This window comes from Colossoma macropomum, unplaced genomic scaffold (assembly GCF_904425465.1).
Source record: "Colossoma macropomum unplaced genomic scaffold, Colossoma_macropomum, whole genome shotgun sequence".
In the NCBI taxonomy this organism is placed as follows: Eukaryota; Metazoa; Chordata; class Actinopteri; order Characiformes; family Serrasalmidae; genus Colossoma; species Colossoma macropomum.
The window spans coordinates 30,181,259-30,196,265 of record NW_023494798.1 but is presented as its reverse complement, the minus strand read 5'-3'; the positions used below and the strand labels follow the sequence as shown (position 1 = coordinate 30,196,265).

Here is a 15,007-nt window from a genome sequence, read left to right as displayed (position 1 = left end):
TTCCTGGCCACCACTTAGTAAGGCATAGGAACAAGATCCTAATGCATGACTATGACTTAGTAAGGCATGGGAACAAGATCCTAATGCATGGCCTCAACTTAGTAAGGCATGGGAACAAGATCCTAATGCGTGGCCATGACATAGTAAGGCGTGAGAATGAGATGATTAAGTCATGGCCACGATTTAGTAAGGCATGATCTCGTTCCCGTGCCTTACTAAGTTGTGGCCACGACTTAATTATCTCATTCCCACGCCTTACTAAGTTGTGGCCACGAGTTAGCTTGGCTTGTTTCCATGTCGTCACCAGCAGGGCTCTACGGGCACGATAACGAAAACAAGATAATTAAGTTGTGGTCATCACTTAGTAAGGTGTGGGAACGAGACCACGCCTTATTAAGCTGTGGTCAAGGCTTATTTATCTCATTCCCATGGCTTACTAAGTGGTGGCTACGACTTAATTACCTCGTTTCCACGCCTTACTAAGTTGTGGAATGGCGTGGCCACGCATTATTTCACCAGCAGGGCTCCGTACTGTTCTTTATTGTCTTTATTGTAATTTTACTGTATTTTTCCCTTAGTTAAGCACGTGTTAGCGGTCTCTGAGTGCTTGTCTGGTCTGTTCAGTGTGTCACTCCTGCGTGCCGCACAAATTCCCTTGTTTGTGTAACAAAATAAAGTGATTCTGATCCTGAAAGTTCATGAATTCCATCAGAGTCGATCTGCACCAAGTCTGAGCAGCTCTTTCCCCCAGTTTCCTGCGCTCCTGCCCCACTGTGGGTATTTGAATGGTGCTCGTGTTGTCGCTTGACGAAATGTGAAGAGGCGTGACTGACTCCTCAGCCAACAACACGCACACAAACTCTCTCTCCTACACGGAGAATGGTGGAGAGGGAGAGGGGGAGGGAGGAGGAACCGAGAAAGGGGAGAGAGAGAGAGAGTGTGAGAGAGAGAGAGAGAGAGAGAGCGAGAGAGGGGGAAAGAAAAAAAAAGTTAAACTCAAAAAATGGCTTCCTCGTCCTCAGAGTCCGCAGAACAAACGGAGAAGAGCGCGGAGGAGAGCGCGGCCAAAGTTAAAGAGGAGTCGGACTCGGACGAGGCGTCGGAGAGCCTGCTGGAGAGCCTGCGGAGCTCCTCCGTGCTGGGCTTCTCCCCGGAGCAGCTCGCCTGCGTGTGCGAAGCCCTGCTGCAGGCGGGCAACGTGGAGCGACTGTGGCGCTTCCTCGCCGCCATCCCGCCTTCCTCGGACCTGCTACGTGGCAACGAGACCCTGCTGAAGGCCCAGGCCGTGGTGGCCTTCCACCGGGAGGAATTCAAAGAGCTGTACGCCATCTTAGAGAGCCACGACTTCCACCCGAGCAACCATGGGTTCCTGCAGGACCTCTACTTGAAGGCGCGCTACAAGGAGGCGGAGAGGAGCCGGGGGCGCAGCCTGGGGGCCGTGGACAAATATCGGCTCAGGAAGAAGTTCCCCCTGCCCAAGACCATCTGGGACGGAGAGGAGACCGTGTACTGCTTCAAGGAGAAGTCCCGCAACGCCCTCAAGGAGTGTTACCGAGTCAACAGGTACCCGACGCCCGACGAGAAGAGGAACCTGGCCAAGCTCACCGGCCTGTCTCTGACCCAGGTCAGCAACTGGTTCAAGAACCGACGGCAGAGGGACCGGACTCCGTCTGGCAACAACAAGAGGTGAGCCTGAACGAAAACAGTTCTCAGGGGGTCTAAGGCCTGTGTGGACCCCCCCACCACCACCCTGCTTAGTGCTAAAAGTGCCCACCAAGTTAAAGTACGGTCGAGTTAAGTCCTTGGAGAGAAGTTGGCACCTCTTGGTGACCATTTCTTTGTAAAGCTCTCGGAGCCATCCAGCAGCCAGTAGCACATTAGCTACAGCAAGTGAAACTACGTGGATTCACTGGAATGTTCTTTAAAAACAGTGTTTCTTCTTAGAACAAAAAGTGGAAACTTGTTTCCCTTTTTCCTTCCTAGAGTGGCGCATGTGTGCGTGCCGTGCTTTTTTGGCTTCGAAGTAAAGGCAGTGAAAAATCTCAGGGAAGAAAGAAAGAAAGAAAGCGTGTTGCTTTGTTGTGAAATGTGAGCTCCAGCCAGACAGGCTCAGATTTCCTGCTACACCGCGCTGGGGAGCCTTAAGGCAAAGTGAAGAAACTAACTGCCTTCTGTAAAGTTTACAGTAGGCAGATACTGTATAGGAGCACGGTCATATCCCTAATATCCCTAAAGGGGAATTCCAGTAGAAACCTGAGTGATTTCTGGTGGTTTCAGTTTGGCGTAGAAGCTGGAAATCTAACTTTTGAACAGCACTGTCCAACAGCCATTTCCATTCCTGTAGGTTCAGCCTGCTTTTACTATACTCGGGCCAATTGGAATTTCCCCAAGGGATGAAGAGAGAGAGGGGTGGGGGGGCGGGGCAATAAAAAAACCCAGCAAATTCAACTGGGCAGTACCAGTTAAAAAACAGCAGATTCAACTGGGCAGTACCAGTTAAAATACAGCGAATTCAACTGGGCAGTACCAATACAAAAAACAGCAGATTCAACTGGGCAGTACCAATACAAAAAACAGCAAATTCAACTGGGCAGTACCAATACAAAAAACAGCAGATTCAACTGGGCAGTACCAATTAAATAACAGCAGATTCAACTGGGCAGCACCAATAAAAAAACAGCAGATTCAACTGGGCAGTACCAATACAAAAAACAGCAGATTCAACTGGGCAGTACCAATAAAAAAACAGCAGATTCAACTGGGCAGTACCAATTAAAAACAGCAGATTCAACTGGGCAGTACCAATAAAAAAACAGCAGATTCAACTGGGCAGTACCAATTAAATAACAGCAGATTCAACTGGGCAGCACCAGTAAAAAAACAGCAGATTCAACTGGGCAGTACCAATACAAAAAACAGCAGATTCAACTGGGCAGTACTGGGCAGTACCAATACAAAAAACAGCAGATTCAACTGGGCAGTACCAACTAAAAAACAACAAATTCAACTGGGCAGTACCAATTAAATAACAGCAGATTCAACTGGGCAGCACCAATAAAAAAACAGCAGATTCAACTGGGCAGTACCAACTAAAAAACAACAAATTCAACTGGGCAGTACCAATAAAAAAACAGCAGATTCAACTGGGCAGTACCAACTAAAAAAACAGCAGATTTCAACTGGGCAGTACCAATACAAAAAACAGCAGATTCAACTGGGCAGCGGGCAGTACCAGTAAAAAAACAGCAGATTTAACTGGGCAGTACCAATAAAAAAACAGCAGATTCAACTGGGCAGTACCAATTAAATAACAGCAGATTCAACTGGGCAGCACCAATAAAAAAACAGCAGATTCAACTGGGCAGTACCAACTAAAAAACAACAAATTCAACTGGGCAGTACCAATACAAAAAACAACAAATTCAACTGGGCAGTACCAATACAAAAAACAGCAGATTCAACTGGGCAGTACCAGTTAAAATACAGCGAATTCAACTGGGCAGTACCAATTTAAAAAAACAACAAATTCAACTGGGCAGTACCAATACAAAAAACAGCAGATTCAACTGGGCAGTACCAATACAAAAAACAGCAGATTCAACTGGGCAGTACCATAAAATACAGCGAATTCAACTGGGCAGTACCAATTTAAAAAAAACAACAAATTCAACTGGACAGTACCAATTAAAAACAGCAAATTCAACTGGGCAGTACCAATACAAAAAACAGCAGATTCAACTGGGCAGTACCAGTTAAAATACAGCGAATTCAACTGGGCAGTACCAATTAAAAAAAACAACAAATTCAACTGGACAGTACCAATTAAAAACAGCAAATTCAACTGGGCAGTACCAATTAAAAAAAACAACAAATTCAACTGGACAGTACCAATTAAAAACAGCAAATTCAACTGGGCAGCACCACTTAAAAAACAAAAACATCAGATTCAATTGGGTAGAAAGAAAGTACATTTTCGTTGGGTACTGTTTTGCCTCACAATGTCCTTCATATGAATAAAAAGGTCATTCTCCATTTGGAGTGGAAATTCAGGTGGATACATTTTAAAAAAAATCTGTTTCTTTCATCCCAAAACTAAATAATCTTATTATGTCCATTAATATCTACTATTATCGAATATACAAAAAGGAGAGTTTAATTCCAAACACATTATACAGTCACTGGTGTTGTATGAATATGGTGTAACACCAGTGACTGACTCCAGTGACATTCTGGGTAAAACTGAGGATTTTGTACACTGGCTGACCTATTGGTGGTCAGGTGACCTTGTGCAACTTAAAATCAGTAATAAAAATGATATTTGGCAGAAATTTGAATTACCCAGCCATTAAAGCACATAACAGCAGTGACACATAGAAGTTATGTGCTGCCTGATAAACAAAATTATTAATTAAATAATGAAACATAGTGAGCAGGTGTGACTCGCCTTCTCATGGCTCGAGATTCTTCCTCTCTGATGAGCCTCGACCCAAAGAAGCAGTTTAATAGCGCTGAAAATACGGTGTTCAAAATGTAACATAAGAGTCCTGATAACAGCAGTGACCAAACTCTCTGTGACAAATGTAGTTTTTAAATAAAATACATATTTTTTAAATGTAGTGTAACATTAATTATATAAAAAGTAAACATAAATCTGTTTTGTACAAATTCCTAATTTAAACCTCTTAAAATATTGTTTTATATTAAAAATGTTTTCTCAAATGTTGAAACTTGGCTTTGTGACGAGCTGGTTTACAGATGCAGAGCGACTATAAAACAGAAAAAGAAAAAAGAAAAATCAGAGAAATCATGAAAGGAAAAGTGTTATTTAATCTTAGGTCGACTGTGTAAATGTACATACTGACTTTTGGAGCTGTGCCTAATATTTTAAGCATCTCTTTAAGCCCTGCAACCTTTATGACATGGTTTCCCACTCCCAATGGAGAACGACCCCAAAATAGGTTTTATACCAAATGTTAATTGCAGACCTACTGTAAAACAATGTCTTGAGCAATAAGCAGTGTATCCACTGACCGTTTCATGTAGTAACTGTCTGTGAGGGAGTTATTAGCTCTTCGGACATCTGGTTCCTATCACTACCACTGTGAACAGCTGACTCGTTTTAGAACAGATAGTTTCATGTCAAACCACTCTGAATGACTTTGTTTGCATCTTCAAGAACTGAATTTTGCAGAAATTTTAAAAACTAGGTGGAATTCCACTTTAAACAAAAATGACAAGGGGGAACAAAACATGCATTTATATATATATAATTTATCGCTGTTGTCTGAAGAAAACCTTGTATCTCCATTTTTGTTGTTTTTCAGTTTTTGACATAATTTGAAAATGTCTGTTGCTCTTTATATTGTGTGTAAATTTCATGATGAATGGACCAAAATAAACAGACCAAAATGACTTGGGGGGGAAAAAATTCAGGCTCCATTGACTTACATTAAAAGTAAAGTATGTTTTTTCCTTCTCCTGTAAAGTTACCATTTTGGAGATATGAGGTTTTCTTCTGACAACAGCGATATATGTATGTATACATATGAGATGGAAAGGGCATTGTCAAGCCTTTCTGCATATGTGATGCATAGATTCCAGGCATAAAATAGCTTGTAAGTATCGCCCCTCACCATATGGTCCCCAAAATCTTTAACACATTAGGAATTGGGATGCATGTATTGTGACAAAAACTGTACCACATGATTTTGCCTCTCCTGAATTATCCTAAGTTAGACCTAGGAATTAAGCTGCAGACGGAGGAAAACAGCTGGGCTTTCCCGTCTCTCTTATCAGAAGGATTTGTGGTTAGGTGGTAAAGCTCTGCTCTCCAGACTTCACTGATAGCCACAGCTGGCCGTAATCACTGTTGTCAGTGTAGCGGAACTTCTGGACATTTTTGTTCAACAAAGTCAGACAGAGTGAGAATAAAGAAACCTTGAAGTCCTTTTACTAAATACTGTTTTAAAAAAGTAGCTAGGTGAGGTGTGAAGTGTCTGAGTGATGTTTGAGCAGTAACTGTGGAAAAGCCTTTGAGAAAAATATATGTAAAGCCATTTTTCTGTACAGTAAGTATTTACCTGTTTAAAATACATTAACATTTGAATAGCACAAATAATCTAATCTAATCAGTCCTTCATGGGGGCAGTCATGGGCTGGAGGTTAGGGAACCAGCCTTGTGACTGGAAGGTTGCCGGTTCAATCATCTGAGCCAACAGTACGTGACTGAGGTGCCCTTGAGCAAGGCACCTAACCCCCAACTGCTCCCTGGGCGCTGCGGATAGGGCTGCCCACCGCTCCGGGCAAGTGTGCTCACTGCCACCTAGTTTGTGTGTTCAGTAGTGTGTATGTGGCGTTGTGGGACTAATAACTTAATTAAATTGACTCAGGCGTGTTGCTGTTGAAATTCAACAAACCCTCAGCTGTCATGATCACTCTACTAAAATCGATTACTTGATTAGAAAAATTAATTGTGTAAAATTTGTTATTGATGAATCAGTTTAGTGATAGATTTGGAATATGATAAACAGGGTATCTGTTCTTCTTACAGTAAAAAACAAAGCCTGCCACATTTTCTATGCATTTCAATTAATTGCCACAGTTTTTCTTCTATTAAGTATTTTCAGAGATGTAGTTTTTTTTTTTTCTTTTTCAGCACTTTGGAATCTCTGAAAGGCTCTGCATTGTATGTTAGTGTTCAGTTCAACTTATTTTTATTGTTTGGCCAAAAAATAAACACACATTACTTGATTAATCGTCAAAATAATCACTAGATTACTCGATTACTAATTGAATTGAAAGTGACAATCCTAAACTCTGTGCAATGGCAGGAGTGCACTGACAAATCAGGAACCAAACCTGTACACTTTTAACTGTATTCTTTTAGCCAAGATATTAATATAAAAAAAGAGATTTCACCGTACTTGTACTAATGTTTATTTATCTTCCAATGTTGTGTAGCGTGTTTGTGTGTGTGTGTAGTAGTGTTTTTATACTGGCAAATTACACTTACTACAGAAATAATATTAATACTAAAAAATATTTATATTAATACTGTATAAGACTTCTGTAGTACTCTAGTTATTCTGCTACACAGTGCATCGATCCCATATCAACTCTACAGTACCTACACTCAGTTACAGGGTTGTGCTGCTTCTCTAGATAAAGCTTAAGTCATATTTTTTGTAATTCTAAATATTTTTACAATTTTTTAAATCATTTGTACAGTGTAATTTGTGTGGCAGTTCTCTTAATCACTGTTCTTAATCACACAATGCTATGGTAATACGTCATCACCATGCCCATTACCAGGTAGACACAATTTGCTCTTCACCAATATTGACTAATGTATTCATATTACGGTTTTATTTCAGTAAAGCTACTGTGAAAGTAGTAAAGTGAATGGAAAAATGTTAAAAGTCAGGAATTAAATCCAGTGAAGGCTGCAAAGTAATACAAGATAATCCTGACCTTCTCTAGAACTATTAGATGTAAGTCTCAAGACTCAATATTATAGTGTGTTCCACACACAAAGCAAGGTTTTTTGGTTTTCATGTTGTAACGTTTATGACTTTCTCTTAGTGAATCCGATGGAAACCACAGCGCAGAGGATGAGGATAGTAAGGCAGATCTGGACGACACTATTGACAAACCTGCTGCTCAAGATGCTGGAGGCTCAACTGCTTCTCTCATATCCCTCTCCAGTGCCCCCTGTAGTACTGGAGGTCAGCTCATTCTCAATAGCACAGGGGGATTCCTGACTAGCCCCCACCCTCTGTTGCTCAATGGGAGCCCTTTACTGTCAGGGACAGGAACTGGAGTTATTATTAATGGACTGACGCTGAGTGATGGCCACACAGTCACCCTCAGTCCCGTAACTGCTAATACTCCACTGTTACTCAATGGAGCACAGGTTATTTCTAAGGGGAGTGGGAACGACAGCAGTCCGGAGGAACACTGTGCTACCGATATGGAGACACAGGCCAGCCTGCCTACAGTGGTCCTGAGCCCACAAGCCAACCTCACTAGCACAGTACCTGTTCCCCTGACAGAGGAAGTGAAAGCATCTGACCGCAATGTCTCTCCTTTGGATTTCATCAGTGTTCCAGAGAATGTGACTATAAAGAATGGCGAAGCCACCCACACAGTACCTCCCACCTCCATATCCACATCCACCATTTCTTCCACAGTCATGACTCCCACCTCACTTCCTTCATTGGCACTGACTCAAAATGGCATCCTCTCTTCAACAGTTCCCCATTCAGGTACAGTCATTTCCAGCCCTGTAATGCCTGTACAATCCATCCAGCAGCCTGAAATTGTGGTGTTAGCAACTGCTGGTTCTCAGTTGAATCCCACTACATCCATTTCTCAAGTGGCACCTTCTTCCACTGTCTCCAGCCCTCAGGTCCTATCTTTGCCCCAGGTGGTACCCTCCATTCAGGGCATTCCAGTATCCCAGTTAGTGCAGAACCCAACAGGGACTCAGGTGTCCTCCTGCCCTCAGCTGGTGCCAGTGTCCCCCATCACGCCCCACATACCCCAGGGCTCCATCCCTCAGTTTCCATCCCAGAACCTGCATATTGGTCCCAGGATTACTCAGACCCAACCTCAGAATAGTTCTACCACACTTTGCGACAACACTGTTGTGTCTGTCCCCCAGGTGGTTAATGGACAAGTTCCCCAGGGGTTAACACTTCAGCTGGGTGACCAAACCAATTCAGCCGCCAACTCACAGATACAGAATCCACTGGGGAGCCAAGTTATTCCCATCTCCTCCCCAACACAAGTAGTGCCTGTTTCACAATCCAAGGACACAGGGCAGCCCCACCTGGTCCCTTTGCCCCAGCTCATGCCAGTGTCCTCCATGGCTGGAGCTCCTACAGGAACCATCTCTTTCTCTCAGGTGGTTCCAGCAGCACCCTCTCTTCCTATCCCATCCCCTGGAGGTGCTTTCCAGATTTTAACCTCTGGAACTGGTGCAGGAGTTGGTGTGCCCCAGGGAGCTATACGTATAACCCCAATTGGACCGCCTCAGAGTGCACCTACAGCTGGTGCCATTCCAAGTGTCCAGCTTCTTAATTCTGGGGTGATTCAGCTGCCTTCCGCTTCTCCAGGTAAGACATAGATGTTATAATATCCTTGGCATGTATTAGATGGGCCATATTAGAATTCACCAGAGTCAAATGGCCCTGAAACTCAACTGAACAAGGTTTACTGTAAGTTAATATACAATTTACAAATGCAGTGGACTTTTGTTCTTTCTTTTACCACTAAATAAGAGAGCTTGACCAAATCTTTCTGCTCTTATGCTCAGGAAACTTCGTCCTGGCAGGTGGAAGTCCATTCCTTAGTGTTCAGAATGGCAAACTTATCCTCACTATTCCAGCTGGCATCCAGTTCACCAGTGTGCCTGTGAAACCCGTCACGGAAATTCCAGGCCCAGGCCCAGGCCCAAGTCCCAGCAACAGTAGCAGTAGCAGTGGACTGGAGCACACTACAGTTGGGCCACCGCTAGATAATCAGCCAGTTTCTGCATCATCTGTGCCGACCTCTAGTCCCCTCCAGTCGTCTCTTTACATCGGTTCATCTGGACTATACTGCAGCCCTGAGCCTGGAACTCTTGCCACCTCTACTCCAGGGGCTTCTCCAAACACCCCAGACTCTTCCACCCCAACCTCCACCAGTATCCTGCCATCCCAACAGACCCTCTGCCCTGAGAGCATGCTTTCCTTCAGTCCTATTAGCAGTAGTGTGGCCAGTGGTCCCCATCTTCCTCAGCCAGCTTGGAGTCCCGTGTCTCTGTCCTCTTCGTCTGGCCTGACGCTGTTTGATGTACGTGGGAAAGGAGATCTACCTGAGGACCCAGCTTTGTTGGGCCTACCGGGTGGAGAGTCCCTGCTGTTAGGTGCCTCCCCTTCGAGTGATGTGGACAGGGAATCTCATCTTGACGATGTAGATATGGATGGGGACTCAAAAATTCTAACACAATTACAGTCTGTCCCTGTGGATGATGATTTGGGTTTGTAACTGTTCTTCTTGTGGGCTGCATATTAGAAGCCCCCCAGACAATCGGTGAACAATTTCAGTGAACAATTCATGTATGATCTCAGAGGTAAGAATCTTGGTTGTAAACACACGATACCTTATTTTTTCCTGTATGTTGAGATATAGGAAGTGCCTAGGTCTGACAGTGACGTGATCTATAACAGCTTGTAGCTTTTGTTGAAACCAGCAACTTCCTTTGGAGGTCTTATCTAGGCCTCGGCTTTACTTGCCTTTCTTTATTCATGTAAGACTTCAGGCTATAATTAACGCTACCTGCGATTCTCATGATGATCAGTTCTTCTCATTATACCCACTGTCTCCAAACAAGACATGGCACATTACCCTATTGACAAACAACCAGTAGCAGAGCTAATTTTTAATAGTGTAAATTATGCATGAACTTCAGTTCACCATGCAGTTAGTTTATACTAATTTATGAGATGATACAGTTTGTAGTTAAATATTTCCCTTATCAAACACTCCAGTTCAGTGTTTCCCAGCCTGGTCCTCAGGGACCCCTCAGACAGTCCACATTTTTGCTCCAACCTAACTCGACTCATAAGGATGAAGGCAAAATGTGGACTCTCTGGCAACCATGAGGACTGGATTGGGAAGCGCACTACAGTCCATCACTACAATGCACGGCACTGTTGGCCAGTTTATTTGAAAGAAAAAAGGCCAGCTTCTAACCAGGGGAGGGACTCTAAATAGAAGTTTCCATATATAGGCAGTGAAGATCTCTTTTGGATCTTGGCAGCTGGGAGCTCCTTATTATTTGTGCATTGAATCACACTGTCTATGTTAATTTTGCCAAACTATTTTCTGTGGTGCTAAAGACAGTCTTCAGATATTGCAGCGTCTTTGAGAATGGGGCTGACGGAGTAATACGTAGTATTTGTACCTTTAGTTAGCTACAAAATTTTGTCTCACTCTGATAAAAGGAGTGCATATTGACTTTGGAACAGGATGTAGACTACCCTGCAAGTTTGACACAACCACTGTTGAAAAGAAAGGCACTTCTCCAGCTCTTAGACCAGCATGAGGCTTCGCATGTTGTGACCATGTCATATTCCACATACGTTAAAAAGGGGTGGGCGATACGACAAAAATATAATATCGTAATACTTTTCACGTTACACGATATGCATCAAATTTAAACCATTAGAAACCAAAATTCACAATGATGTAGGCCTGTTTAATCTTTGTTGTTTTTGGATCAAATTTTGTACAGGTTTTCTCTTTCTGCAAAAATCGAAAGTTCTGTTTGTGGCCAAAATTTTGGTACGCTCCTAATATTTACTATTACTGAATTTTGAAAAAGTGGAACGGAGATATAATCACCAGTTGTGCCACTTTTAAAATACACCATTAAAACCTATGAATACATTTATTTTTGTTCAGCGTTTCACGGACTGCACTGCACTAAACCCAGTTAAACAGGCCTAATTATACTCTGTTTGTAATGAGACATGCAGTTTTTTAAATACTGACCATATCCATGATATGATCAGACAAGCATATTGTGACATATTGTGATAAACAGCAGTGATTAATATCATTTTGCCCACCCGTACACTAAAATAAGATACATTTTCAATGTTGTATATAATGTTATAGAAAGGCTGCTTTTTACTCCTTTAAATAAGACTGATTTAAATGGCTTTTCCAAGACGCACCTTGGCTGCGGTTTTGGAGAGAAAGCTTGAACTGATTTTGTGTGGGATATCAAGGTCAAATAGACACACAGTCTCTTGCATTAAGTTTTATCTTAAAGAGGAGATGCATGTTATATTCTGTTATGTTTTCAAACACTCAACAGAAATCTGATATTGTTTTCAGATTTGTTTTTTTCAGTTTTAGATACTTTATCGTGCTATCCATTTACCTTAGTGTAGTATCCGTCTGCAGTTTGTGTGTGTATATATTTTTAATCATTCGTGTACACTCAAAGTCTGAGCTAGCTCTTCAAAGCATTCTCACAGAGTGTCCCAGCTAAGCTAAATGTTACGTAGGTGACCCAGTACACTTAATTAATGCTGTTTGTCGCTCTCATGATGAACGCCGATGGTCTTTACTCCTGTTATGGCTCCACACGGGTTAGGTAGAAGTTACATGGAAGGCGTGGGACATTAAGGGTATAATGATTTCAATACAGCATCCAAAAATCGAATTTAAAAAGTGGATAGAAATTGAAAACTGCATCATAGATCGACTTTTGTTATCACTTTTGAGCGTCTTTTATTTACCATCTTTCATGGAAACCACTGTCAGCGGTCACAGCTAAATATTTTGGTACATTCTATAAGAGTATAGTGGGCGGAGAGGGGGTGGGTCTAATGATATGGGGACAGTCACTCTCAAATAACTGGGCTTTTTTCTGAAGAGCTTAAGGCCAAGTACATGAGTGTAAATGCTCCAAGCTATGCAAGCACGGTTTTGTGAGTTGTTGCATTTTGAGCCATGACGCATTTCATAACAGTGCAAGCACAACCTGCATTCTGAGCGTTAAAGCAAGAAGTGATGTAGCAACAGCAAAGCTGTTCAGTAACGACAGTGTGCTTCTTCTGGTCAGCTGTCCTGTTGGCAGCTATCGCAGCAGACCAGCAGTCCAGCAGTTGGACGATTCTCACAGAACTAGTTGGCTTGTATAAACATATTGTCGCTGTTGGGAGAAAAATTAACTTTGCAAAAACATTTTTTTTAATATACTTCCATTATAAGTTAAGTTTTTTTTTCATTCTTTCGAAAAAAGTTGCTGTTTTGGAGATGGAAGGTTTTGTTCCAACCAGAGTATGAGTGGTGCAGAGTGGGAGCAGTGCGCGGAGTGGAGCGGTGTGATTTTGCCCTGGAGCATGGAGCGGCTTTTTCAGAAAGTCAGAGCGTCAACATTCTCTCTCATTCTGAAATCGCTCCAATACGGTTCCAACCCATGAGCTAGACCACCTGTGTCAGGCTCCAGTCCTCTTGGGCCACGACACTGCAAACTTGAGCAAACTGCCTCATTAAGGTAAACGCTAATCTCTGCTGCATTTTGGCCCGGAAGGTCCCCAGTTTGACATGCCTGAGCTAAACAGTCCTTTTTCCACACTGACTACCTCTGCATGAGTGATGCGACAGCGTGTCTGCTACAGCTCGCACATCATGGCCATTCATACAGTGTTTGCGCTGTTGAACTGTTTAGCGGACTTGCATACTGGAAAGTCTCACCAATTGCAGCAAAGTTCTACAGGTATTACACAGAATTAGTCTCGTTTCATCCATTTTTGCACAAATGAAAGAGAGCTTGTTAAAAGCATGTGCACTGATACCCTTGACAGTTTCCTGGCTCGAGATTGGTCCATCGTTTCAAGTCTATACCTACTAAAAAGCCTGTGTGGCACAGGATGTTTAACTAGTGTTCATTTAATAACTGGCATAAATCGTGTAATTCATGGAATGACGTGTAGTGTCTTGTCCATATGTCCATATGTTTAAGACATAAAATGGATATCGTTAGAATGAATCACATGGAGTGGGTTTTCTCTGATGTTTGAGCGAGGAGCGAGCTAAGAATGGCTAAGAAACAGAAAATCTAAAGCAGAGTTGGAACGGTGAGGCTCTGTTGCTCCACTCCACTCACATACTCTGGTTCCGACAGCGACGATATGTTTGATACATCATCGCCTCTTGATTCCGACAGAACAAGTACAGCAGCACATGCTCCTCTACTGTCGTCATGTTTAGTTGTTGCGCCTGTTGTAATAACAGTTCTCTTCAGATGCTCTGATTTATTCTTTGTTGCCCTCTCTAGTAGTGAATGTTTCAACCACCACAGCAAAGTTCGAATGCAGGTTGAGTTTGTACAGAAGGACAGTGCGTTGGCCGTGCAGTATAATTAACGTTTGTGTACTTGCGTTATGTTTCTGGCCTTTACATTCTAGTGGCTGTAATTTTTGGGGTTTATTTTGTTAGAGCTTGGAATGCCAGGCATTGACAAACCAATCTGTGTAGTGCTTAATTGGTGCTCTGTAAAACCAAATGTTGAAAATTGAATATTGATCTCTAAATCAAACATCACAACCAACCTGCCAGTGTCTATCCTAGTGCACAAGCAAGTGCGCGTGGTGCAAACATGAGCACAAGGCATGTATTTAAGCACTCCTTAACTTTGCTGTGTTGAGAAAATGTATCATATCAAATCCAATATTGTATATTATTACACCCTTAATGGCTTTGCATCCAGTAGCAGGCAAATCTCTCAGTTTAAATCATGGATTACTTCACCATCCTAGTTTGAGATGTTACTCCTCAAACATTCGTGGCTTATCAAACACTCCAGTCCGTCACTACAATAAAGCGCATGCCGAAAAGGCACTACTGGCCAGTTTATTTGAACAAGGGGAAAAAAGGAATAATAGTGCTAACTTATATTTGAATATTTTTATCTATGCAATGATTTTAACTTGTCCCCTTGTGAAGAGTACATTGGTGCCCCAAGGTGGGATTAGTGGTTATAGATGTGATCTAACTCCACACAGACTATACAAACACATAAAGCTACAGTTTCAAACCTGTTTTTGTTAAAATTGGGTTTGTCCTATTGAGGGTAACCCAGTTTTCATGCTACACTACACCATGTATGTGTAAATGTTATTTCTGTGTATTTGTTCGTCTTTACTGGTTGAAGAGTATTTTTGTAGGATTTGTTTTCTAGTTGCACAAAATGTCTGTGTTCCACTCCTTTTTGGTCAAATCAAACAGAATCATGCTCCAGTAATTCAGGTCAAAGCTAAGACACAATGACTATTTTCATGAAGTGTTTTGTACTTTTTTTTAATCAGTTTTTTTAATATCCTAATACTAGTATATTGTATCAATACCTTTCTAGTTAATGTATGTAATTTGGCGTAAGCAATAATTCTGGGTGCCCCTGGTTGCAAATAAGGTTAGAGTGTACTGTAAGGGTCCTAGTCCTGAACTA

The 15,007-nt window shown here is 42.3% G+C and overlaps 1 protein-coding gene across 1 annotated transcript; it reads left to right on the top strand.

Annotated features, from left to right (window-relative positions):
• Nucleotides 1–651: 651 nt before the first annotated feature.
• six5 (SIX homeobox 5) lies at nt 652–14,059 on the top strand. Its single transcript, XM_036585029.1, has 3 exons — nt 652–1,686; nt 7,582–9,116; nt 9,317–14,059. Exons 1-3 carry the CDS (start codon nt 1,004–1,006, stop codon nt 10,027–10,029), a joined length of 2,931 nt encoding a protein of 976 aa, XP_036440922.1. The 5' UTR covers nt 652–1,003; the 3' UTR covers nt 10,030–14,059.
• The last annotated feature ends 948 nt before the right edge of the window (nt 14,060–15,007 follow it).